Raw genomic sequence first — 25,820 nt, forward strand, 5'->3', positions numbered from 1 at the left:
TCCCTCATCTTGTGCCTTCGTACGTTTCCTTCGTTTCCTTACATCCCGCGCAGTCCTGATAACCCACACTGTGTTTGCATATAAACATATCTCAGTGGATGCTGTGGGTGGGTCTTATCTTCCCTCCACACCCCTACCCGCACCTTCCAACCTCTAGCATCATTCTTTGACCAATTCCCTACCCGCACCCAGAGCTTCCACCTAGCCAAGTCTTTTAGCTAACCATCTAGGGTCCTGACTCCCTGAGGGCAAAGGGGCCTAAGTCAGGTTCAAGTCAGTTTGGCAAGCATTCTTGAAGGTGGTCAGAAAGTAAAGAGTACTGCCTGTTCCTCGCCTTCAAGAATCGTCCAAAGTGGCGGGAAATGGTGCTCAACCCAGACCCAGTTCCAATAGTTCTTAACCCAGTACTTTATATTGGTCCTTCCTCAGTGCCAGACACTCACTTGCGTGCTTTTCGTGCATTGTATCTCTGAATTTTCCCAAAGACTCCAGGAGGAGGATTGTTAGCCTCACCTTGCAGATGAAGGAGCTGAGGCACAAGGTTAGACTGCTGGCATGTGGCCACCAGGATTGGAACAGCAAGTTCCCTAGGGAAACGCCCTATTTAGGCTGTGGGGGGGGGGGGCCTCTCAAGCGGGAGTTGGTGTCCCTGAGTGTCGGCTTCGGGGAACCTTTACTAGTGCCACACCCTTTCAGCACAGTTCTCTCCTGCCTCAGGGGCCTGGAAGGGGGCTTAGCACTGGGGTATCGGCAGGAGGCCCGGACTTTAGGAGAGGCTGATACAAAGCTCCTCGTGGCAGAAGAGCGGAAGGGAGGACGAGAACCCGGGCCAAAAGAATGAGGCCCGCCGGCTCCCGGGGCACTACAAGCCTCGAGGCATAGCAAGCCTTGGCAGTTGCAAGCCCCAGTGGCACGCGCAAACTGCACGGAACTACTTCCCTGGGGGCCGATTGGAGCCAGTCTCCGCGATAGCACCTTAAGGTGGACGCGCAGGGTCCGGAGCCCATCGCCGCTTCCCGGGCGCGGCCACGTGCGCCCCGCCGGGCTTGCACGCTCCGCCACGCCGGGCCGCCGGGCCACCAGCAGGCACGCGCGCCCCCAGCGCGCACACACTCCCGGGCACGCACACCGACAGCCCGGCCCACGTCCGCCACGCCACGCCCTCCCCCGCGCCCCGCCCCCGCCCTCGCGGCGCCGGCCGCCGTTCTCCCATTGGCTACACGGCGCGTGACGCGCGGCGCCCGGCCCCGCCCCTCGTCAGTCACTCGGCGGAGGCGGCGCTGGCGGGGACTAGTCTCGTCCGGAGACTGGCAGCAGCGGCGGCGGCGGCGGCCGGAGCTCGAGCCCCAGCGGCTGAGGGCGGGCGGGCGGGCGCGGGGGAGGGAGGGGGGCCGGACCGCGCCGACTCCGCGGATGGCGTTTCTCCTAGCGGCGCCTGTTTCGGCTTTTGGGGGGCGGGCGGGGGTGCAGCCCATCCATGACCATGGGCAACGAGAAGAGCCCAACAATGTACCTGCTCGGAGCTGAGGGGTTGGAAGGGGAGGGAGGGCTGGGGGCGGGCGGGGGCTGGCAACGACTAGTGCCCGGGCCACCTGGGGCGGGGGGAGGCGCTGCTAAGATGGAGATCCCAGGGCTGGGGGAGGCGGCGGCGGCGGCGGCGGGCGGTGGCGGCGGCGGCGGCGGCGGCGGCGGGAGGCGGTGTCGCTCCCGCTCGGGGCCGGCGGCCGTGCGCGCCGCAGCCATGGCGGCTCCTCCTCAGCCGCCCTCCGCCGCCGCCACTCCTCCCAGACAAAGGGAGATTTAACCAGGTGGGGAGGGAGGGAGGGCGCGAGCATGGGAGGGGAGAGGGAAGGAGCCGGCCCACTCCCCGCCGCCGGCCTCGGGCTGCCCCTGCGCGCCCCCTCCAGATCCGGCCCGCGGCTCCCCTGCCGGCCCCCCCAGCCCCACGCTCAAGTCCACAAGTCCGCCCGCTTCCTGCGCCCGCCGCGGCCTTTCCCGGGGCGCCGCCGCCGCCTGCTGTGCGAGGCAGCGCGGTCCGGGCTCGGAGGTTGCAGGGTGCCGGTGGGGGCGCCCCGTTCCCTCCCCAGTCCCTTTTTCGGTCCCCGGAAAGGGTGGGTGGGTGGTCGCCCGAGCGAAGTTTCCAGCACTGGATTCCTGCGAAATTGCGAGGGCTCACCAGCGCCTGTGTTTTGCTGTTTCTCCCCCTTTTTCCTGCTCCCTATCTCTTCCCTCCCCTTTCCCCCACTCCTCACTCCTCCGAAGGCCAAAAAGACAAGCGAAACCTGCGGCAGACGAAGGCTTTTGGGATTGTAGCGTCTGCACCTTCAGAAACAGCGCTGAAGCCTTTAAATGCAGCATCTGCGATGTGAGGAAAGGCACCTCCACCAGGTACTTGAAGATCTGTGTTAGCTTTTGTTGAAGGACTTTTGTTTTTTAAGGTCGGGGAGAGAGGGTGGAGAGCTATACTTTATGCCCTCTTTCCAACTTGTTGATTATGGCTTTTTTGCATTTGGGGGTGGTTGATGTGTGGTTTTGGTTGTGTGTATTTTGTGTTGTGTGCAAAGCGGTCCTATTCACTGAATGATTTATGGGAGGGAATTTTTCCACGTTTTCGTCTTATTTCTAACAGGCTGGATTTATTTGACACTTGTATCCATTGGCTTATTGGTATTGGCTCAAAAAGAGAGGAAGCAGTGCTTTTGCTATGGATTGTACGAGTTTAGACCTTTTATTTTCACCATGTGTAGAATGTTTTTAATTTGCCTGCCCTGAATTTTTTCTTCTCTGAGCGATTTAGTGGTGGATGTACAGTTATGCTGGTTGTTGTGCTTTTCCTGTCTTGAGCTGCAAATGTCTGTTACTTTCTTGTGCTTGAAAATAAATGTTGGGGTTTGATAAAGCAAGTGCATTTTTTTTTTTGGAAAGCTGAACTGTCAGTTTGTGTTTTTTTTTTTCCTGATTATCTTATGCAGAGGGGTGTTGGAGGACGATTCTGCAAAATGGTGAAATGAATAGACTATTGAAGTTTTTCTGTGTTTAAAGTCTTATTACAATGAAAAGAATGTTGAAAGAATTCCTTTTCATTTTTGTGAGGGTAGTAAATCGCATCTGGTATCAAAATGAGTTGAACTACTCCACGTTTAATGTTTAGATATATATTTGGATAAAATGTCAAAGCTGATTCTGTAGCCTTCTGGTCATCTTTTAAATTGAATCTGCAGTTTGTGTCCTTAATGTTGGGAGTTTGAAGTGAAGTTACTCGATGTCATTTCATAGGAAGGCATTGGGGTATATGGGTGTGAAAGCTGGGGAGGAGTGAGTGCCTAGAGGATCCTTGAAGATACAAGGTGATTGCCAGAAGTCTCATTTCATCAGGTACTTGTTTTTGAGTTGGTGGTGTTCCAGTATGATTGTGTTGCAGTACTCCATAGATCTCACTGGATGTTATTCTTTGACTAAACGTATCCTGCCAGGGTTTCACTGCTTTATTTATACTTGGGATTGCCTAGGATATTGGGTAACCTAAAGAATATAATTCTGGGATGATTTGGTCCAATTACTGGTGGAGCAGTTCTGCGACTTCCACTAACTCTTTCAATAAAGAGTGTTTTGAATGAAAGTACTCAAGAACTAACAATATTTCTCCAGAAGTTTTTACAGCAAATTCATGTCACTTTTGTATTATGATAGAACAAATTTAGTTAAAATAAAAAGCACTTATTGGGAGCTTAATAGATTTTGTTTTGCTCTCTGAAACAGGGAATTCCATCAAATGGCATGAAAGTTTAGAAATGTATTTGTTATTTAAAGCAATAGTGATTGTATTTTATTTATGAGTAATGTTTTTTTTACACGTAGAATCCCTCAGAGGCCAAACCTCTTTATTGTGGTTTTGCTTTGAGTGTTACCGTAGATGATGTTCAAGTAAATGACTAGGAAACTCCTAAGAACTTGAGAACTTAACTGGTGAAGAGCAAAACCAAATTCAAGTTTACATCTGATGTATTGCTGGGAATAATTATCTTATAATGAAATGCATTTCAGTTTCTACATGTTTTTAAAAAAAAATCTGACTTATCAACTTTTTGGAAGCATGTGGGAGGTTTTGATTTTAAAAGCAATAGAGATGTTTAAAGTTTTTTCAGAGTTACAGATGATGACAGTGAAATTCAGTTTTTTAACAGATATATTAAATTACTAAAGACGAAATATTTCAGGAACCAGGATACTTATCTCTTATCTTTAAGGGTTTTCGTGTAATTTTTTGAGGTCTCTGGTTGAGTAGGATTTGAACACAGATTTCCAAGATCTAAGGACTTAACACTCTTATTAAAAGTTGCAATACCTTTACGTGGCCTTTTTGTTTCTTGGTTATTGTCAGTGTTTTGGTGTTTGAGATCTATTCTTGAAGCCATCTTTAATTGGAAAGCAGACAGCATTTTGGCTTTCTTAGGCTAGAAATGGGTTTCATGCGAAAGGCGACTTTCAACAGGTCTTCATCCAGGCGTTATGAGGTGTAGAAACTGTTGGTTAATTTCCCTGCCATATTAGTTACTGCTCTGTGATTTTCCTGGGTCTTTTTCTCGTAATTTTTTTGGTACTTCAAATATTTAATACCTTTTGTCTTGCATAGTTTTAATCAGATCTGGTATTGATGACAGTAGAAAACTTACTGGGTTTGGATGCTGAGTAATAGGCAAAAATTTGTGATTTTACAATAACTTTTAAAAATAATAAAAGGGCTTTGTTAACCTGCTGGCTGGCGTAGAAATTGGGTTTTATTGCTCTGAGCTGCTGTTTCTTATTCATATTATAACAACAGCCTAGCTGCTGGCCTAGCCAGTGGTCATTTTGGAGTTTGTTCATCATTTTTGTCTTTATTGCCATAATCTACCAAGTCAACGAAGGAAGTCAGAGTTTAATTAGTAGTAGGTCCAGCAGGACACAGAACTGTATTTACCCTTTGAGGATAGAATTGGTGTCACTTAATTTAATGAGGAGAATAATAACTCTTACCCAAAGAGCATTTATTAAATTCCTAGGATGTGAAAGATACTGGTCAAGACATTGGTGAGGGTGGGGGGGTTGGTTAGAAATGCACAAAGATGAGCAGAATCCAAGTTTTAAAGGCTCTGAGAGAGGTATAAATAAAGTGCTGTGTGGGAGATTGGAGCAGTCTGGCTTGGGGAATCAATTAGGATGCCTCCTCCTCCTTCCCATTTCTTCTGAAAAGGGAATTGATTTCTATAAGTTCACCTGCCAACTTTTCATTGTTATTGCCATGTGTACTTTATATGTTGAATTCTCCAGGTGATTCATGGAAGTGATTCATAAGGTCTTTTTTCTTACTGGAGAAGCACAGAGCAGAATGGAAGGAGGTCAAATGCTCCAAAGGAACATGTTAAAGGAAGGAGGAGGATATACTTAATAGGATACTTGGAGGTTCAGGGAGAAACAAGGGTCTGTATTGGATGTGTCCGTTATATGGAGGGTCTCTTTGGGTCTTAGATACATTCCTTTTTCTAATTATGTCATCGCACTCTGCTCCTTGCTGGTGATTATTTTATAGTTTTATTGAGGTATGATTTACATACTGTAGAATTCACTAATAGTAAGTGCACGATTCATTGAATTTCAGTTATTTTAAAGATTTGTGCAACCATCACCACAAATCAGTTTGGGAAGATTTCCATCACATCCTATGGTTTTCTCCTGTTTGTTCTGTGATACAACTTAAAAGCATGGAAGGGTCACCTGCTCCCGGGAAGGTTGCCTCCTCACCATGCTGAGAGAACTCTACCCTAAGCCTTTCAACATAGGAAATAAAGGAGTGTATATTGAAGGTGGCTGTGGGTGGGGAGGAAACTCTATCCCTTTCCTAGGTGATAATAGGAGATAGATAAAGTAGGGTTTGCCAGTCTCATGAAAGATGATGCCATCAGCTTTTAGAATGAAAAACCCCTGCATATTAACAACTTTTCTTAACCATTTTGTTAAGTGGAAGTTCTTGAGTGTTGAGCAGAGTAAATTCCTAGACTCGGTGGTAGATTGAATGTACTTTGCTTCGGTCTTGCTACTTCTCTGAATCCAATAATGTCTTTGTTGGAAATAAAGATTGCCAAGGTACTGCTGCAGCAGGGGAGCTGATTCGTGCCTCTTAGATCATAGTGCTGCGTTTTGACCCTCAGCTACTGCTTAAATGACACTCACTTGAAAGTTGGTAAATTTTTGTGTTGGGTAATTACCATAGATTTGGAACTTCTCTAGTCTTAAGAGCCAGATTTTATTGTGATACTGGGTTCAAATCACGTTGATTTGCATACCATCTCTGAAAAGTTTTTAGAGCTTTTGCAGACAGAAGTGAGGAAATTACTTTAGATGTGTAATAAAATTATGTCACTTAAAAAAAAAGTTGGTACTCAGGATGTTGAATTAGAAGTTGGTACTCTGTTTTGTTTGGAAAACGTTTCCTTTGTTCTGGAACTCCCTCATTTTTTGAAGTTGTAAGTTTGGACATTTCTCTCCTCAAATTCAGGTAGCCTAACAACTCAGTAGCCCTTGAATAGTCATGAAGTACTTTAGAAGTTTTAGGGGAAAACATACATACTTAGCGAGACGTGAAAGTTCTAATCTTGCTTCAGAAGTGCATCTCCCTGAGGTAATAATTTTCAGGTAAGAAACTCCCAGAAAGCAGGGGTGGGGTTTACCTAACCTGGAGTAGAGCCAGGTTTCTTCCCTATGGTTTCGGGTCATCCACCACAGTGGTTTTTCTCCTTAGGTCACATGGGTTTTACTGTAGTGTTTGTCTTTCATAAAATTTCTCCATTAAATACATGGAAATAATATGTTATTTATAAATATATGTATAAATATATAAATAAATATATGTATAAAATATACATTTTTAAATAAATGTATAAATACATTAAATACATGGAATAATTACGTGTCTTCTGAACCATCAAACTTTACCAAATCTTTTGGCCTCAAAGCTGGTAGGTTTTTAAAGATCGCTCTTATCCAGAAACGGTGATAATTTATTTTGTGTTTGCTATTACATTGAACTTACTGATTTATTGGTACTGACTTGATCTTATGTATACTTGGTGACCTTAAAGTAAGTTACCTGGGTAGTTGTGGTTATTTGACAAATTTTTATTGAGCACACAGCCAAATGGGCTCTGGTGTCCAGTGGTAGAGAAACAGACCAGGTCCTTGTTCTCATGGAGTTTGAAATACTATGGAGAAGAAGAGAAAATAAGCAAGTAAACAGAAAAATAAAATAATTTTGGCCAGTGGCAAGTGTTTTGAGAAATCAGAGCAGAATGTGGAACTGCAGAGTGATGAGAACCTCTTTCTAGACAGTGTTAAGGTACACATTTGCCTTTTTGGGCAGCACGCATACTCCTTTCTTTTGGAGCAAGGGATTGTTACTTCTGCAGGTTATTTCTGTAGCCTCTGTCATTTAGCTCATTGGGTTGGGGACAATTTAAAGTTGGAACCTTTGTGTACAGGCTAGTCAGCTTTTCCTTAGTTGCCTGCCATATCCTGAGGCCAGGCCACCTAACTTGTCAGTGTATCCTGTCAGTTCCCCATGTGGCATACGTTCATCCTGTGCTTCTATCAGTGCTGAAGAGATTCCAAGATTAATAAAAACTGTTGGTAAACGGCAGCTACTTGAGGAGGTTGTCAGCACTACCTCAGTTCATTAGAACTTCAGGTAATAGTGGATCCCTCAATGTCTCCTTTGCAGTCTGAACGTTCTTTGCAGTTCTTTGCAGTCTGAAACGTTCTGCAGTCTTCTGGCTCTCATTTTCTCTTTGGCTCTGTCACCAGGGCCTTTTTGTTTGTGGAGTCTTCCTCCCCATCAGGAAGTTCCCTCCTTCTTTTTTAGGTGAGGAGGGTTTTGTTTTTGTTTGTTTTTAAGGTTCATTTATTCTTTTAAAGATATTTGTTTATTTGAGAGCCTCTCCGCGGGGGCAGAGGGAGAGAGAGAATCTTAAGTACACTCTGCCCTGAACCCGGAACCAGACTGAGGGCTCCATCCCAGGATCCTGAGATCATGACCTGAGCCAGTCAGGAGTTGGATGCTTAAACCACTGAGCCACCCAGGCACCCCTTTAAGTAAACTTTTTGAACTGTAGCATATATATGGAGAAGTGCACAAATCATAAGCAAAGGCTTGAGGAACCTTCAGAAGGTGAACACACCATGTGACTTGCACCCAGGACCCCAGAGTCTATGATACACTCTTTTTTTTTTTTTTTTTAAAGATTTTATTTATCTGACAGAGATCACAAGTAGGCAGGCAGAGAGCGAGAGCGAGAGAGAGAGAGAGAGAGAGAGGAGGAAGCAGGCTCCCTGCTAAGCAGGGAGCTTGATCCCCGGACCCTGAGATCATGACCTGAGCTGAAGGCAGAGGCTTTAACCCTCTGAGCCACCCAGGCGCCCCTGTGATACACTCTTGACAGTCACTTCAGTCACTGTTCTTGACTTCCAGTGCTGGGGAGCAGTTGTGCATGTTTCTGAATTTGGTGTAAGTGGAGTCATCCAGTTAGATGCACTCCTGGGCCTGCCTTACTGAGATTCATCTGCGTTTGTGTGCATGGGTCTGAGTTTACCAGTGCTGCTGTTTCATCCTAAGACTATTTTAGAGCTCAACTCTGCATGTAGACCCTTACATATTCTAGAAATAGGATATCTCCTTGGTATCTTTTTATAACCTACATACTTGAACACAGGTGTCTTCTCTCAGCTGTAGTGTAAATTCACACATCATTGAGTGTAAGGATAAAGCCTGGTGTGTGGAACTTTTCTACAGTACATAAATGGAGTAAGCTTTTGCCTCATCAGTTGTAGTGTTTTATCAGTCATTTATATTTCAAGTCATTGGTTAATAGAAAATGCCTGCTTTCAGGGAACCTAACAGATGTTGAAAAGGTGAGACAAAAAGATCTTCAGTGGTGTGAGGAGCACCCAGTGGTGGTAGGCATGGAATAAATGAGTACATGGTAGAGATAGTTGGTCTGTGTGGGTATATTGGGAAAAGCCTTACTGAATCTGGGATTTAGGATTCTTAGATGTAGTTTGTTGTGCAGGCTGATACAAGTTAGTTTGCTCCCTCCTACATCCTTTTCAGCTCTTCCTTCACTTCAGATGTCATCCACACCTTTCCACTTCTCCCCACAGGCTGGTAATTCCCATTTACTGTATAATAACCATGATCACCAGCCTTAGGCATCCATGCTCATGGCTGTCAAATCCAGCTCTCTCTGCTTGGTCCACTTAAATTACCTCCTAGTTCTCATTGCCTTTAAGATAAAGTCCAAGTACTAGCATCACAAGGGGCTTCTGATTTAGTCCTTTCATGTCCCTTTAGGATTTCTGCAAGCAGACTGCCACCAAACCCCATCTGCCCTCCACATATAGCGTGTGTGTGTGTGTGTTTCCTGCCAAACTGCTTGTTTCCCAGGCATGGACCATGATACATTTCCATACCTTCACACCTTCTCTTCTCTGGACTTTATCTGAAATGCTTTTCCTTCCTTCTGTGTCCTGCCTCACTACTATTTGTACTCCTAGATGTCTCAGGAAGCCTTTTCATCACTCCAGTCAGGTGTAGCTCATCATTAACACTTGAATGGCATTTTTATTTGATTGCCTCCCCCTCCAAATCATGTATAACTCATTTAACACTTGAACAGAATTTTTATTTGATCACCTGTTACGTTTTTACCTGTTTTACCTAGAACATAACACCTGTTATGTTTTACCTTTTTTGAGGGTAGAACCTTTAAAACAAACAAACAATTAATTTGAGGGAGGGAGGGATGGTGGGGACAGAGGGGGAGAGAGTTTTAGGCAGTCTCCATGCAGTCTCAGAGCCCCATGTGGGGCTCCATGTGATGACCCTGAGATTATGACCTGAGCAGAAACCAAGAGTCCTATGCTTAATTGACTTGAGCCACCCAGCTGCCCCCCTGAGGACAGGGCCTTTTTTTTCACAGCTTTATTTTTCTTAACAATGGTAGTACAGTGCCTGGCACTGACGGGTTCAGGAAGTGTATATAGAATAGATGAAGATGAGTTTCAATTGGAATCCCCCTTAAAACTGTTCCAGTTAGTTTAAAAGTTTCATGTAATAAATAAGCTTTATATTGGGGCTTGAATCCTGTGTGTGTAATGTTATTAGTTTAGGGAAAGTTGTCTTTATGAAGTGTGTCCTTAAAAGTAATATACCTGTTTTTCTGGTTTTGTTTTTCTAAACATGTGCTGGAAATTAAACACAGAACTTGAGTCTTGGACGCTGTAGGCAGTGCATTTAAAGTACTTCCTGGAGTGGTTTGGAGCTTCAGAGCATGAGCACATTTACCTAAACAATAACTCTGATGATTCCTAATCCTTTTTGGTTGCCCATTTGGTTATTTAAGCAGCCGAAAGTCTTAAAAATCTGATAATGAAGCAGAGGATCAGTCATGTGCAAAATCACTCTTAAGGAACTAGATGGGTGTGCATGTAACCTGGCATCTAAAAGATAGTTTAGAAATGGGTACAGAACATGTTGGGTATTGATGGAGGGGTTATGCTGTCCATTGTGTAAGTTCTCTTGTATTAATATACCTATAAGTTGGAAGTTGTACATGGAGTGTATTCTGTTGAGTAATCTGGATTAATTCTGTTAAATTGAAGTCTTGACTCATTCACTTCATTTATTTAGCTTTAATTTCAGTTCTATGCAGTGATTGACTGTTGTGTCAAAGAAGAATTATCAATAAAGGACAGTGCAAGAAAACTGCAGTGTTAGTCAGAAATCATGAGTAGTTGAAATCATAAGGTAAACAAATGAAATTTTGATTTTTCAGTAGGATTAGGTAATGCTCTCTTTCCCTCCCTTTATCATTTTAGAAAAACTATTTAAACGATCCTTTGGTTGAGAAAAGAAACAGGTAGAAGGGATATCTTTTAAAAAAAAATCTTAACTTAAAACTTTATAATTTAAGAGCATTAGCAATACGTTTTAAGATGAAGTAGCTTTTGGAAGGGACTGGAAATTAAAGGTGATGTAGGATGCCAATTTTATCAGCCTGTATTGGATCTTAAAACCTATTGAGTACTTGGTGGTTAGTCATGGAGAAAATAAACCTGGTGACTGCTTTCTAAGAAGAGGTCAGATTTCATATGTAGGGTATAAGGTTTATACACTGTTCATTCTTTTATAGAACTAAAAGTTGTTTAATATCATAAGTCTGCCGGAATATTCAAGGTTTCAAGAAATAAAAATTCAGCTTAAACTACCTTCAGTCAAAACCAAACAGTTCTATTGTCTTGGGGTGCCTGGGTGGCTCAGTTGGTTAAGCATCTGCCTTTGGCTCAGGTCATGATCCTAAGGTCCTGGGATTGAGCCTCATTGGGCTCCTTGCTCAGAAGGTCTTACTTGGAGGGAAATGGGACACTTACCCAGCTGGATAGGAAGTAGCTACCATAGTAACACACCTTTGTAACTGGGTTAATACTCAATGTATTCACTTTGAATTTCAAACTTTAATAAGCATGAAGGCTGGAACTCTGTTTATCTGGTACTACCCCAGCCTTTTGTAAATTTTTATTACATGAAGGAGAGAGATTATCAGTGTATTGGTAAAACTTAAAAATAACTGATGTAGGGTATTTTTCTGTATCATTACATATAGTCATGATTCTCCTTTATTTTGGTTGTGAAGGTGGTAATACATGCTTATAAGAAGTTAGGGGACAAAACAACATAAAGGTCACTTTTATTCTGCCATACAGAATTGTTTTTATTTGACCAATTTATTTATTTATTTATTCCCTGGACCACAAATATTTGAGTAATTATAGTTTTCCAGGTGCTGTTTAATATGCTAGTTCATTGAATTTTCAAAGTGTTGTAGGTTGTAGTTCCATATAGGAATGGGAGTATCAAGCAGTGTGCGATACAAAACTAATTGAGTCTCTGGTTTGAAAGGCATCAGTTCTGACCTGTTGGTTTTATATTGTTCATTTTGGGTTTTTCTTCTAAGGAAATTTTTTGTGATCACTTCATGGTTTTAGGGATTCCTTTTTGTAGAAAATAAAGCTAACATCCAGTTTCCAGTTTTCTTTTTGGGTTGTTTTTTTTTTTTTACTTCGGGGTAGAATGAAAATATATCTTTGAATTCTTAGTATCTGTGGCGTGATTAACTTTGCCGAAGTCTTTCATGAAAAGAATAAGTGTGTAAGGCAATCCAGATTTAATATTTTTCTATTAAATTTGTTTAACGTTGTGGTTCTCAAACTTTAGTATGTATCAGAATCTTCTGGAATGCTTGTTGAAACACATTGCTTGATTTCTGGCTCTACCCACCACCTTCCGGGTTTTTTTTTTTTATTAAGTAGGCCTGGGGTAGGGCCTGTGAATTTGCATTTCTTAGAAGTTACTAGGTGATGTTAGTGGTGCTAGTGCTGGTCTAGGGAGCACAATTTTGAGAACTATTGGTTAGATGACCTTAAATTCTAAAGAGAAGCCAGCCATGTTTCTTAATGAAACTGGGGATAGTTTTGATGTTAGAGAAAATTTACGTCTTGACATTTCACAGTGAATTTAAGAGAAGTGATCTGCATTTATTTATTTATTTATTTATTTAATTAAAAGACTTTATTTGTCAGAGAGAGAGAGTGAGTGAGCAGAAGCAGGGAGAGCTGCAGACAGAGGGTGAAGCAGGTCCCTGCTAAGCAAGAAGCCTGTTGCAGGACTCGATTTCAGGACCCTGGGATCATGACCTGAGCTGAAGGCAGTTGTTTAACTGACTGAGCCACCCAGGCATCCCCACATGAATGTAGGGATGTACATGAACATGTACATGAACTTAGAGCTGGAATTAGAGGCGATTTCTTAATAAATAACATTGTGTGTAGTAGAAGAGTACTTATAAATTGGGGGACCATATCAACTAAATTTGTGTCTTCCACATTGAAAAATCAGATATTGTCTTGGGCTATTAATATGTGTGTTGGATTTCAGATACATGTATTTTTAAAAAGCTATTTCTTTGTAACATATGTTAGAACCAAGTTTGACAGTCAGTAAACTAGTGTTTCAGTAGAATGTTGGCCAAAGAATATGAATAGGTAGTTAATAAAAGAACTACAAATTAAGGCAGGAAACATGAGAAATGTATAACTTCTATTACTTAAATATAAAACAACATTTTTGGCAAGTTGAATTTTAAAGACTAAAAATTTTTAGTGAGTCTAGGAAGAAGTGGACATTGTAACAGAGCCTTGGTGCTAGATAAGTTGCTTTAAATTTTCTGAAGGCCAGTTGGTATCAATTCCTTTAAAAATATTTGTACCTTGTGACCTAACATTTCAACTAGGAATTAGTGTTCTCTGCATATAAAAATTTCTGTGTAAACACATCTATTGCATCATTATTATAACAAAAAATGCTGCCTGGCCGATGCATTCAGAAGTGTTGGTAGAGTGCTGCGTGAGGGGCAGGTCTTTTACTAAGACCATAAGGATCTGTGGCCCAAAAAGTGGAGTTTGATGGTAATTCTTGCTGTAGTTTAAAAAAAAAAAATGCCTACATAGAAATGAGGGAATTGATAAAAACTATGCAATAGTTATAAATATTTTGCAGCTCTTAAAAATGTCAGCTTTATTTGTAATACCCTAAAACTGGAAATAATCCAAATGTCCTTCTGTAGATTAGATAAGTGGTACATCCATACTAGATGGAATACAACTCAGCAATGAAGAAGGAACAAACTCTGGATACGTACAACAACTGATGATGTGGATTTCAAGGGCTTGATGCTGAGTGAAAAAAGCCAATCTGTGCAGGTCACACACTTTAGGCAGCCATTCACATTTTTGTAATAACAGAGTTAGATTAACAGTCACCAAGGGGGGGGGAGGTTGTGACTGTAAAGGGGTACTGAGAGGGAATGTTCTATGTTAATTAAATCTAATCTTCATTGTGGTGGTTGTTACATGAATCTACACATGTGATAAGGTGACTTAAAACGGTACAATGCGTCCCAGTGTCAGTTTCTTGGTTTTGATGTACTGTAATCCAGAGGATGCAACCCTGTCTGGGAAATGGGGTGCAAATTATATGGAACTTCATACTGTTTTTGCAATACTCTGTGAATCTGTAATTACTTCAAAATAAAATGTGAAGTTTAGAAAGAATATATAATAAAAGGAAATGTTCACAGTATTAGAAAAAAACAAGTTTCAAAATGATAAAACATATGATCCCACTTTAATATTTCACAGCACTTAATATATTTACTTGGAAGTAATGAGTGATCAAATTATTCTTAGCAGTAGCATGGTGGATTCTTTTGGATTCTTTTGTGTGTGTGTATGCTTTTCTGTAATTTCTGTAGTTTAGATGAGTTGGTATCACTTTGGTAGTTGGAAAAACCAGTATTCATAATAAGTTCTAAAAATCTAATTCTGGAATGTTGAAATTTAAATAACATTTACATTGAGCTTGTAAAGTTTTGTTTATATCGGTTACACTGATTTAGCATTTCAGTAGCTATTAGCTGAGATTAGAGAATATATTTATACTCTAAAACATGTTGTGTTTGTAAATTTAAAGCTGTTTTTTGCTCTTGGTATTACAAATGTCCTGTGTGATGTTCTGACTCAGTGTTGTCCAGTGTAAGTATGTACATTGCAAGCCACATGAAATTTTAGGCTTCATTAACCACAGTGAGAAAGTAAAAAGCAGGTGAAATGATTATTTTTAAAGATTTTATTTTGTTTGTCAGAGAGACAGTGCGTGCACAAGCAGGGGATGCGGGCGGGGGCAGGCAGAGGAGGCGGACCAGGCTGAAAGGAGAAGCAGGCTCCCTGCTAAGCAAAGAGCTGGATGCGGTATTTGATTCCAGTACTCTGAGATCATGACCTGAGCTCAAGCTTAATTAACTGAGCCACCCAGATGTCCTTTGGTGAAATCATTTTTAAGAAACTTACTTTATTTAATCAGTTATATCCAGAATGTTATCATTTCAGTATGTAATCAGTATAAAATTGCAGTGAGATATTTTACATTCTTTTTATCATACTATGATAAAAATCATACTATGATGTGGTCTGTATTTTACAGTTACAGCACAACCAAGTTCAGACTAGCCACCTTTCAAGTGCTCAGTAGCCACATGTGGCAACCATATTGGAGAGTAGTAGTTGGCGTTGAGAGCCAAGGTTTTGGTGTCAGACCTCAGTTTGAGTAACCCCAGCCATGTCATTTGCTAACCTGGTGACCTTGGGCACGTTACTTAATCTTGTGCTTTGTGTTTCATTTGTGAATAGTAACTTCTCCAGAGGGGTATTATAAGGTTTAAGTGAGAGAATGTTTGAAGGAACTTGGCACAGGACCTAACACAGAACACATAGTTAAAAGTAATGAAGCTGTTGATGGATTGTATTGTATTGGATTGAATGACTCATCATACTAAAGGCACAACTGATTTCTTAATAATATTACTAGTGAAAAATACATAAGTAGTACATGAGATAGTCTTTGTGTTCCAGAATTGAACTTTTGGGACCTAAGTTTTAAATGATGATGGAATAAAGAGACAAATGTTTGAGTGCTCGCGTGCACGGTATTTCACCAGGCACTTGGGCATTTAGACTTTAAGTCTCAAGATGATATTCTCAAGTACTCTGCATTTGCACTGCACTTTACATTTACCATACTAGTTTTGTGTCTGTTTTTCCAGTGTAATACTGGAATTACAATTCTGAGATAGAGTTGGTTTTCCAACTTTCACAGTTGAGGAAGTTGAGACTCAGAAAAGTGAAGTAACTTAGTTGATTTCATACCCAGTTAGTAGAATAGAAGAAATAGAAAGGTGACATAATTAAATGGACAAATTAATAGGGAACCAAAGTGTTCTAACTGCATTCTTTTAATTTCTCCTTCCTCCTCTGCTGTCTCAGGGGAGAACACTTTTCCAGGGCCATTTAAATTAGATAAGAGCAATAATATAGTGTCTACTTTGTTTAGAATTATCCTGATTATTAGCTATTATTAGATATTAATCATATCATCTATGATGAAAAAGGTTAATGTAAGCCTATTAGGTTAAGGGATTTATTTTGCTTGTTGTGATGTTTCTGTTTATAATGTTGAGTTTTTCTCACTCTGTCACTTCATGAAATATACTCATGAAAATGGGCTGAAAATATGCAGTATAGTATTGGTGACTGTCTTAAAATCACTTTTGAAGTACTGTTTATCACTTGACTCATTCAGAAAATTACACAGTTCTTTGAAAGAACATGGCATGCCATCATGAAAATCAGTAGTCAGAGGCAGCAGTGAGTTTGTGAATGACTGACTCTCCCAAGACAGTGATGCCTGGACAGGGTCTGATGGAGCACATACAATTAGGCCTTTGGTTTTTGTGTTCTAATGTGTAGATTCTGCTTTCCAATGTATGCATTGCTGTTTTTATTTGTGCTGGGTTTTTTTTTTTTTTTTCCCTCCAGTTAAGAAAATTGAAGGAGTCACAAGTCTTCAAATCTAATTTGTTGTTGAGTACTCTGGAACAAAATGTATGACAGTGAACTTATCGTGACCTATACTTTTGGTGTACATCATTGATGTTTATTTATAAAGCAGGGATTGCATTTTGGTGCTCAAGACAGGAGTGATAATGGGGGGAGGTGGGTAGGTAGAGTGTTCTTTGCCGCTTCCCCCCCCCCCCCCAGCCTCCTCCTTATGTGCCTGACAGTGCCTCTCTTCTTGTCTGCTGAACCTGTAAATGTATTAAGGACACCTCATAATTCTTTATGAAGAACTCATTTCTGATTTTGGTGAATCTTAGCAACAGGAAATTCTGCAGTTAGAGTGTTTTGTTTTTTGTTTTTTTGTTTTTTTTTTTTCTTTTTGTGAGGGCTATGGAACGTGGCTCTCCATCCAGACTAACTGAAATTCGATGTAAGTACGTTTCATAAATTTTTATTTTTTCTCAGTGCTTTAGGATGTCTTAAAAAGTTTCAGTATGGGGCGCCTGGGTGGCTCAGTGGGTTAAGGCCTCTGCCTTTGGCTCGGGTCATAATCCCAGGGTCCTGGGATCAAGCCCCAAGTCAGGCTCTCTGCTTGGCCGGGAGCCTGCTTCCCTTCCTGTCTCTCTGCCTACTTGTGATCTCTGTTGAGTAAATAAGTAAAATCTTAAAAAAAAAAAAAAAAAGTTTCAGTGTACACAGTGTCTGTTTACTGCAATTATATTGTGAGTAAAGGTTTAAAAATGTCTCATTGAACGATATTATGTGTGTGTAGATACAGGGTTGGGATTTTAAACCGTGGGTTGCAGTTAATTGAAGTTCCTGAAATTCATGGAACTGGATGATTTCTTTGTTCCTCCATTTATACTGTGATTTATGTCAGTTTTGGCAGTTTTTAATGTAATAATGAAATATCATGATGCCAAATTACTTGTCTAAAGTTTATTGAAAATAATGTATTTGTAATGTGTCACTCCTCCACCCCCAGGATATTTATACATTTCAGAATCTCTTAATGAGAAGGTTTTATCTGTTAAAACTTTTTGGCAAGAGTATGTGTAGTTGTGGGATGCTGGGTGGCTCAGTCGGTTAAGCGGCTGCCTTCTGCTCAGGTCATGAATCCCAGGGTCCTAGGATCGAGTCCCTCATCGGGCTCCTTGCTGGGCGGGGAGCCTGCTTCGTTGTCCCTCTTCCTGCCACTCTGCCTGCTTATGCTGTCTCTCTCTCTCTGTCGAATAAATAAATAAAATCTTTTTTTAAAAAAGTACGTATAGTTGAAATTTCCTTATTTAAGTTATAATTGAGGTTTTTATTTTGAAATCCTTCACTAATAACCCTTCATTTATGGACTTAAAAATCTTTGTTCTTCTCTTTCCCAGTCTAAGAACTTAAACTCATCACAGACTGACCAGATGACTAGATTCAGTTATCCTCCTATTACACATCTTTAAGATAAGAGCTTTCTGTCAAAACACCTGGTGTACAGAATCTGTGCACTACAGCCCTAGGGGTCTTCATAGTCTTTGTTGTTTAATTAAAAGAAAGACTCAGTGCTTCTCTTTTTCTTTTTTTTGGAAAGTGTATTACTGAAATAGTTAATACTGTGTTATGCCCCAAAGTAAAGTTTGGTTCTATTAGAACAGGTGTACATTTTTACTTTTTTATGCTTAGTATTTATTGAACGGCCGTTATTGAGGGAGTGATTGGAACACAGACCTAGAAGGAGCTTCATTGGGTAACAGGAAGAAGAGTGGGACACCTCATCAAAGTCTTCATCTGTAACCTGCACTCAACCTAATAGTAATGCTGATAAGGGCCAACATTTAACCTTCATTTAACAAATAGGCACTATATTAAGACTGTTTCATACATTGTCTCATTTAATCCTTTTAAGGGTATGATACATATCTCCATTTTAGGGATAACAAAATTAGCCTTAAGAGTTTACATTCCCAGCTGGGTTTATATAGCACGGTTGCACTTGACTCCTATCTTCTCCAACTTCACATTCCTACTGTTTTTAATAAGCTTTTTTCTGAAAATGGTAATATCATCTATACAGCCACCAGTCTATAGGCATCATTAGACATCCATCTGCAGCAGTCAGATGCCAAATTCTGTTGTTTTATTCCTCCTATATTCCTGTCACTACCACCTTAATTTTAGGTCCTCATTATTTAATTTTTCAGTTCATTGTGAACTTCATTAATTGCAAATCTCTGCAGTACAGACCTGCACCTGGACTCTTGGAGTAGCTTTGCTCAGTCGGGTGTCTAGTGATCTCTCTAGAAAACAGATAGATCGTGTAGCTTGTCTGCCTAGAATCCTTGGTTGCTGCCTGATTGCTGCCTGATTGCCCGAGGAGGTATTGCCTTGTCTCCTTAAACGACCTGACCTGCAAGGCCTGTCATGGTCTGGCTCTGTCCTACCTACCAGCTCATCTTTGCCACTTCTTAGAATGTGCCTTCGGGTCAAACTTGTGTTCCTCAGCATTTTCTCTCATGTCACAACACAGTGACTGTGTTGCCTGAAGACGTTCCACCTCTTAGTTTTACTTGGTAAAAGTCACCTTTAGATTAAGACTCAGCTCATATAAACTCTTTTGGGAAAACTCTCGATTCTTTTTTTCTGTGGTCATTGAAGAACTTTGTGCATTTCGTTTTGTAGTGGAATTTCCTTTTTACATTTTTGCCCCGGATTTAAATTTGAAGCCCACATGGCCAAGGATAGTGCCACTGACACAGTTAAATCTTCAGAGGCAAGGTCTTAATGTGCTACAGTTTCTGTACTCTTAGGTGTAACTTTTAAAGTGTAATCCATTCTCCCAATCTCTAGTTTTAAAATGTTTCCTTTTTAAAATAATGTCATATATTGATTAATTTTTTCTGCAAATAGGGTATGTCTATTAAAAATTTTAAAAACCACTTGGCGAATGACTTGGAAATACTGCCAACATTTGTTTACTTCCTCTCTTTAGTTTTTAATTTTACTCTTTGTATAGCCTCTCTCTCTCTCTCTCTCTCTCTTTTTTTTTTTAAAGATTATTAATTTATTTATTTGACACAGAGAATGGCGGTGAGAGAGGGGATACAAGCAGGGGGAGTGGGAGAGGAAGAAGCAGCCCTCCTGCCAACCAGGGAGCCCTGTGCAGGGCTCGATCCCAGGACCCTGGGATCAAGACCTGAGCCAAAGGCAGAGGCTGAAGGACTGAGCCACCAGGTGCCCCTCTTTGCATAGTCTCTCACTTTTTTTTTTTTTTTTTTTAATTTATTTATTTGTCAGGGAGAGAGCACAAGCAGGCAGAGTGGCAGGCAGAGGGAGAAGCATACTCCCCACCCAGCAAGGAGTCAGATGCGGGACTCGATTCCAGGACCTGGGATCATGACCTGAGCCAAAGACAGCCGCTTAACTGACTGAGCCAATGGGGCATCCCTTTATATAGTCTCTTAACATTAGCTCTCTTTATCATCTCCCTTTCAAGTTCATACCTGCTCCTCTGCTCACAGCTGAGACAACAATTTATTGCAAAATAGAATTCTCCTCAACCAGTGTCTGTTTTAAAAAGGGTCACCTCAGGAGAACTAGAAAATGCCTTTCTCTTACATTCCATTTTGTTCTGTGCTTGCTGGCTTAAGGTTTTAGAAACAGAGCTATCTTGAAACGTTTGTAGAACAGTGGCTAGAGTGGTCTAGATACAGTATGGCTTAAGGAGGAAAAGGATTAAAATTGACAAGATCATGAAGTCTTTTTCTTGGAAATTTTACAGCTGAATAGGACTCAGAATGACTGAGCTTCCCTTACTTAGCAAGGGATTTTCAAGAGGTGGGCTGGACAATCTTTTGAATTATTAGTAATTTAGATACTGGTATTTTATTTGTTATTTTTCAGGATTGAAATCCTAGGTGATCTTTCCCTTTGAGTTGGTACTGTTTTATAAATGAAGCCTCTTAATTGTATATGTTCTTTTTTCTTTGGATTTCATTTGTTTATTTGACAGAGAATGCCTGTGTGCCTGGAATTGAGTGCAGAACGCCGGGCTGGGGGGAGGTAAGGGTGGTGATTGGGGAGGTGGCAGGGAGAGGGGGAAGATGGCTCTCTGCCCAACAGGGAGACCGATGTGGGGCTCAATTCCAGAACCCTGGGATCATGACCTAGGCCAAAGGGAGATGCTTAACCAACTGAGCCATCCAGGTGCCCCTGTATATCAGTATTTCCAAAAGTCATTGATCTAATAATAAATTTCACGAGAGAAGATACATCTGATGAGTTGGAATGTTCTGGTAAATAAGAATTTGTGATATTTTAAATTTGGTAACTGTTAATAAGCATTTAATTAATGGAACACAAACTTTGCGAATATATAAATTCTCAGTGAAAATAGAGACTGATGCTGAACTGCAAGTTGGCTTCTAAAGAGATTTACATGCAACCTTACAAAATCCATACCTAGTTGTAAAAACATTTGCAAACAGGAAATGTCCTATACAAACATGAGTAAATTTAGTACACAGCAACATGTTGATCCCTAACTGGGGAACTTCTGCTAAATTTAGTGTTAGGCTTAATTGCATTAGTTAAACCAGCTAATGGTAACTTGATGAATCATTGTGATCCTCTTGTGGTTTTGAAAGGTGTATTTTCAGAATTAATTTTATTCATAACATGCTCAGAATATTGTATAAGGATATTTGCTTTGTTCTTCTCAGTGACCAGTATAATCTTTATTTTTCTGTTTTGTTTTGCAATCACCAGAAGTTTGCTTTGTTTCCAGTTCATTGATTTTTGTCAAATAGGTAAATAGGTCTAATTATTTTTTCTTATTCCTCCTTCCTTTATCCAGGCCCTCTAGTTTTATATGAAATAATGTTTTAGAAATGAGTGTTGTATTTGTTAACTCTTTACTTTTTCAAATGTCTTATCTCTACAGTGAAATTAAAATTTATGGTAGTTTTCTCCAAAGTCTTAGTAATAGTATGTTGAAGTGGTGGAAAATCTTTGAAATTCTAACATAATGACAGATATATCTTGACTATTTTTGTGTCATTTTAACTTTTCTAACCCTAGTGCAAACAAATCCAATTTTTGAGGAAAGAGGTATGAGCTAAACTTAAAACTTAGGCTTCATGGTGGTATCTGCTTCTTAGTCTTTAATCGTAAAAAACTCTATTACCTTTATGCAATTGAGCAAATCTATCTAGATTGTAAAAAGTAAGCTATAGAATGCGGTTTTCTTGTTTTTTGTTTTTTGTTTTTTAAATTTTTTTCTTTCCTTTAAAGAACAGGCTTTTGGGCTGATGGATTGTCCTTTAGAGTAGAATATTTGTAGTTTGCAGGTAAATCAGACTTTTTCTATAGGTCCATTCTGGAGGATTATAATTTGGCCTTCAGTTTGGCAGATACTTGTATTAAATTGTGGAATACTGGGACCCCTGGGTGACTCAGTGGGTTAAGCCTCTGCCTTTGGCTCAGGTCATGATCTCAGGGTCCTGGGATCGAGTCCCACATCGGGGTCTCTGCTCAGCGGGGAGCCTGCTTCCCCTCTCTCTCTGCCTGCCTCCCTGCCTACTTGTGATGTCTCTCTCAAATAAGTAAATAAATAAAAATCTTTTTTAAAAAATTAAAAATTGTGAGGGCACCTGGGTGGCTCAGTGGGTTAAAGCCTCTGCCTTCGGCTCGGGTCATGATCCCGGGGTCCTGGGATCGAGCCCCACATGGGGCTCTCTGTTCAGCGGGGAGCCTCCTTTCCTTCCTCTCTCTCTGCCTGCCTCTCTGCCTACTTGTGATCTCTGTCTGTCAAATAAATAAATAAAAATCTTTAAAAAAAATTAAAAATTGCGGAATACTATTTATTGCATATGAATGAACACATTTTTAAGAATTGCCACTTTAGAATCAAGAAAGCAGTCTTGTTGGCCTCCTGTGCTTTGCAGCAAAGAACAGCTGATGAATGCAGAGTAGTTCGTGCCATTTTCCACTCGAATTTACATGATTTAGACTTTGTTCATGTAACCCGGAAATTCATTTTAATCATTAGTTTAAACCTTTTTATCACCACTCAGCCCCAGCTCTAACAAACAAACAAACCCAAGCCCTGAAATGTAAAAAAGAAGGCTTCTGGCACGTGATAGTTGGTTACCTTTTCTTCCCTTACCTCTGGCTTTTCAAGACTCAGGGATTCAAAAGTGGTGAAAACAAGTCCCACATCTCCCGGTGTCCAGCCCCACAAAAACTTTTAGACGCTGTGAAGCAAGAAAGAGCTAACTAGAATGTTGATCTTTAAACTTAGCCTGGCTGTGTTTTTTGCTGGACCAGATACTGGTGTGGAGATCGGGAAGAAGGGTAGGATTTTACTCTTCTATAGGGAATATAAGAGGACAGTGACCCTAAAATTACATAAAGTTGCAAAGAACTTAGGTTTATGAACTCTTCCAACCATCAGGAAAACCACTTTATGCCTTGGTGAAACACTGATGGTACAGATTATTTCTGAAAAGATGCATGTTACAATTTATGGGGTGTGTTGTGTGTGTAATGGTAATTACGGTATTGATAGTAAATTTACAGCTAAAATGTTAGGCTCTAATTGCCAATTAAAATTACTAGGAATGAAGATAAAGCATTTTGAAAATACTTAAAAGCTAGTGAGAAAATACTTTGCTCTACAAAAAAATGATGTAGCATTTCTAGAATACATTCTCAAACAGAACTAAACAACTAGATCTGATCTCTTAATTTTAAAAAATGAACAGTAAAACATGTAGATTAATTTATACAGTAAATATTTATGTATATATGTATATATGTATATTAATTTATACAGCATATTTTCTCTATCTCTGTATTACTTAATCCTCTCAAAAAAACTAAAAAGTATTGTAATCAGGAGAAAAAGAACATCTTGTTATCAGGATTTAATTTCTTTTAGCTTTATTAAAATATAATTGGCCTGTAAGATACTCAGGTTTAAAGAATACCCTGAAAAACCACCACAGATAAGATAATTGTCATATTTGTCACCCCCCAAAATTTTCTCTTGCTCTTTGGTAATTTCCTTCTACCCTTTTCTATCCCAAGTCAGCCACTAATCTGTTTTCTGTAACTACAGGTCAGTTTGTATTTTCTTGAATTTTGTGTAACTGTGATTCTACAGTATGTACTTTTGGGTTTTCGTTTGGTTTCTTTAAATCAGTGTGCTTATTTTGAGATTCATCCATGTTTATTTTTATCCCTTTTTATTGCTGAGTACTATTCCATTATATTCCTGTTTTGCCGTTGTATCTATTCAGGTGTTGATGGACATTTGAATTTCCAGTTTCTGGCCAATACAGAAAGAGCTGTCTTGTACATTCCTGAACAAGTCTTGTGTAGACGTACACTTTCATTTTACTTGAGTAAAGCAGTGGAATCACTGGTGTTTTAACTTTATAGCCAACTGCCAAACTCTTTCTTTTTATTCTTTTTTTCCCACAGTGGTTGTGTGTGTTAAATTCCCAAAGCAGTGTGTGAGAGTTCAGTTGTTCCACATTTTGGCCAGCCTTGGTATATAGCCTTTTTAATTTTAGGCAAATAGAGGGTGTCTGATGGTATTTCATTGTGGTTTTGTATTTCCTAATAACTAATAAAGATTGTTATTTTCACATGGTTATTTGCCATCTTTTTAAGTTTTTTAAATATCTTCTACCCATTTTTAAGTTTGGTTGACTTACTGAATTGTGAGAGTTACTCTAGATTCAGATGTATGTTTTATGTATGTTTGTTTTGTATGTTTTATGTATGTTTTCTTTATAACTTTTATTTTTGTGTCATATTTAAGAAATCTTTGCCAAACCCAACATCACCAAAATTTTCTCAGATTCTTGTTAGTAGAAGTTTCACAGTTTTAACTCTTTTGTCTGGGTATATAGTCTGTTTTGAAGTGGTGCTTGTATACAGATTTGTAAGGGTGAGGTAAGCTGGTTTTGGGGTTTTTTCTTCTCTTTTTTTCGTTTTTGTTTTTTGTTTGTTTTTAACATAACGGCCATCCTGTTATTCTGGCATCATTTATTGGAAAGATTATTCTTTCTTCATTGAATTGCCTTGGCATGTTGGTGAAAATCAATGGACTGTGCATTTGATGCTGTTTCTGGACTCTGTCTTGTTCCGTCAATCTGTTTTGTCCATACACTGGTACTATACTGTCTTAGTGTTGTTTTTTTAAGGTCTTGAAATCAGGGAGTATAAGACTACTAATATTGTTCATTTTCAAAGTCACTTTGGCCTATTCTGCTAGATCCTTTGTATTTGCATGTAAGTTTTAGAATCACACCCTGTCAATTAAAAAAATTTTTTTTTTAAGATTTTATTTTTTATTTTCTTTTTCTTTTCTTTTTTTTTTTTTACAGCTTTATAAACATATATTTTTATCCCCAAGGGTACAGGTCTGCGAATCGCCAGGTTTACACACTTCACAGCACTCACCATAGCACATACCCTCCCCAATATCCATAACCCCACCCCCCTCTCCCAACCCCCTCCCCCCATCAACCCTCAGTTTGTTTTGTGAGATTAAGAGTCACTTATGGTTTGTCTCCCTCCCAATCCCATCTTGTTTCATTTACTCTTCTCCTACCCCCTTAACCCTCCATGTTGCATCTCCTCCCCCTCATATCAGGGAGATCATATGATAGTTGTCTTTCTCCGATTGACTTATCTCGCTAAGCATGATACCCTCTAGTTCCATCCACGTCGTCGCAAATGGCAAGATTTCATTTCTTTTGATGGCTGCATAGTATTCCATTGTGTATATATACCACATCTTCTTTATCCATTCGTCTGTAGATGGACATCTAGGTTCTTTCCATAGTTTGGCTATTGTAGACATTGCTGCTATAAACATTCGGGTGCACGTGCCCCTTCGGATCACTATGTTTGTATCTTTAGGGTAAATAGCCAGCAGTGCAATTGCAGGGTCATAGGGTAGTTCTATTTTCAACATTTTGAGGAACCTCCATGCTGTTTTCCAGAGTGGTTGCACCAGCTTGCATTCCCACCAACAGTGTAGGAGGGTTCCCCTTTCTCTAAAAATTTTTTTAAAAGATCTGTCTTTACTTGTCAGAGAGGCAGGCAGAGGGAGAAGCAGGCTCCCCACTAAGCAAGGAGCCCAATGCAGGATCCAGTCCCAGGACCCTGGTATCATGACCTGAGCTGAAGGCACATGCTTCAGTGACTGACCATCCAGGCATCCCCACCTTGTCAATTTCTACAAAAAAGCCTGCTGGGCTTTTTATTGGAATTCATTGAATTTGCAG

The 25,820-nt window shown here is 40.2% G+C and overlaps 1 protein-coding gene across 1 annotated transcript in view; it reads left to right on the forward strand.

The window, feature by feature from the left end:
* Positions 1 to 1,337: 1,337 nt before the first annotated feature.
* The window catches only part of RYBP (RING1 and YY1 binding protein), an 80,891-nt gene continuing 56,408 nt past the window's right edge, over positions 1,338 to 25,820 (forward strand). Inside the window, exons 1-2 of the mRNA XM_047746825.1 lie at positions 1,338 to 1,509; positions 2,263 to 2,388. Coding sequence (XP_047602781.1) covers positions 1,478 to 1,509; positions 2,263 to 2,388 — 158 coding nt within the window. The 5' untranslated portion in view covers positions 1,338 to 1,477. The remainder of the gene's footprint in view (positions 1,510 to 2,262; positions 2,389 to 25,820) is intronic.

This window comes from Lutra lutra, chromosome 1, assembly GCF_902655055.1.
Source record: "Lutra lutra chromosome 1, mLutLut1.2, whole genome shotgun sequence".
Classification (NCBI taxonomy): Eukaryota; Metazoa; Chordata; class Mammalia; order Carnivora; family Mustelidae; genus Lutra; species Lutra lutra.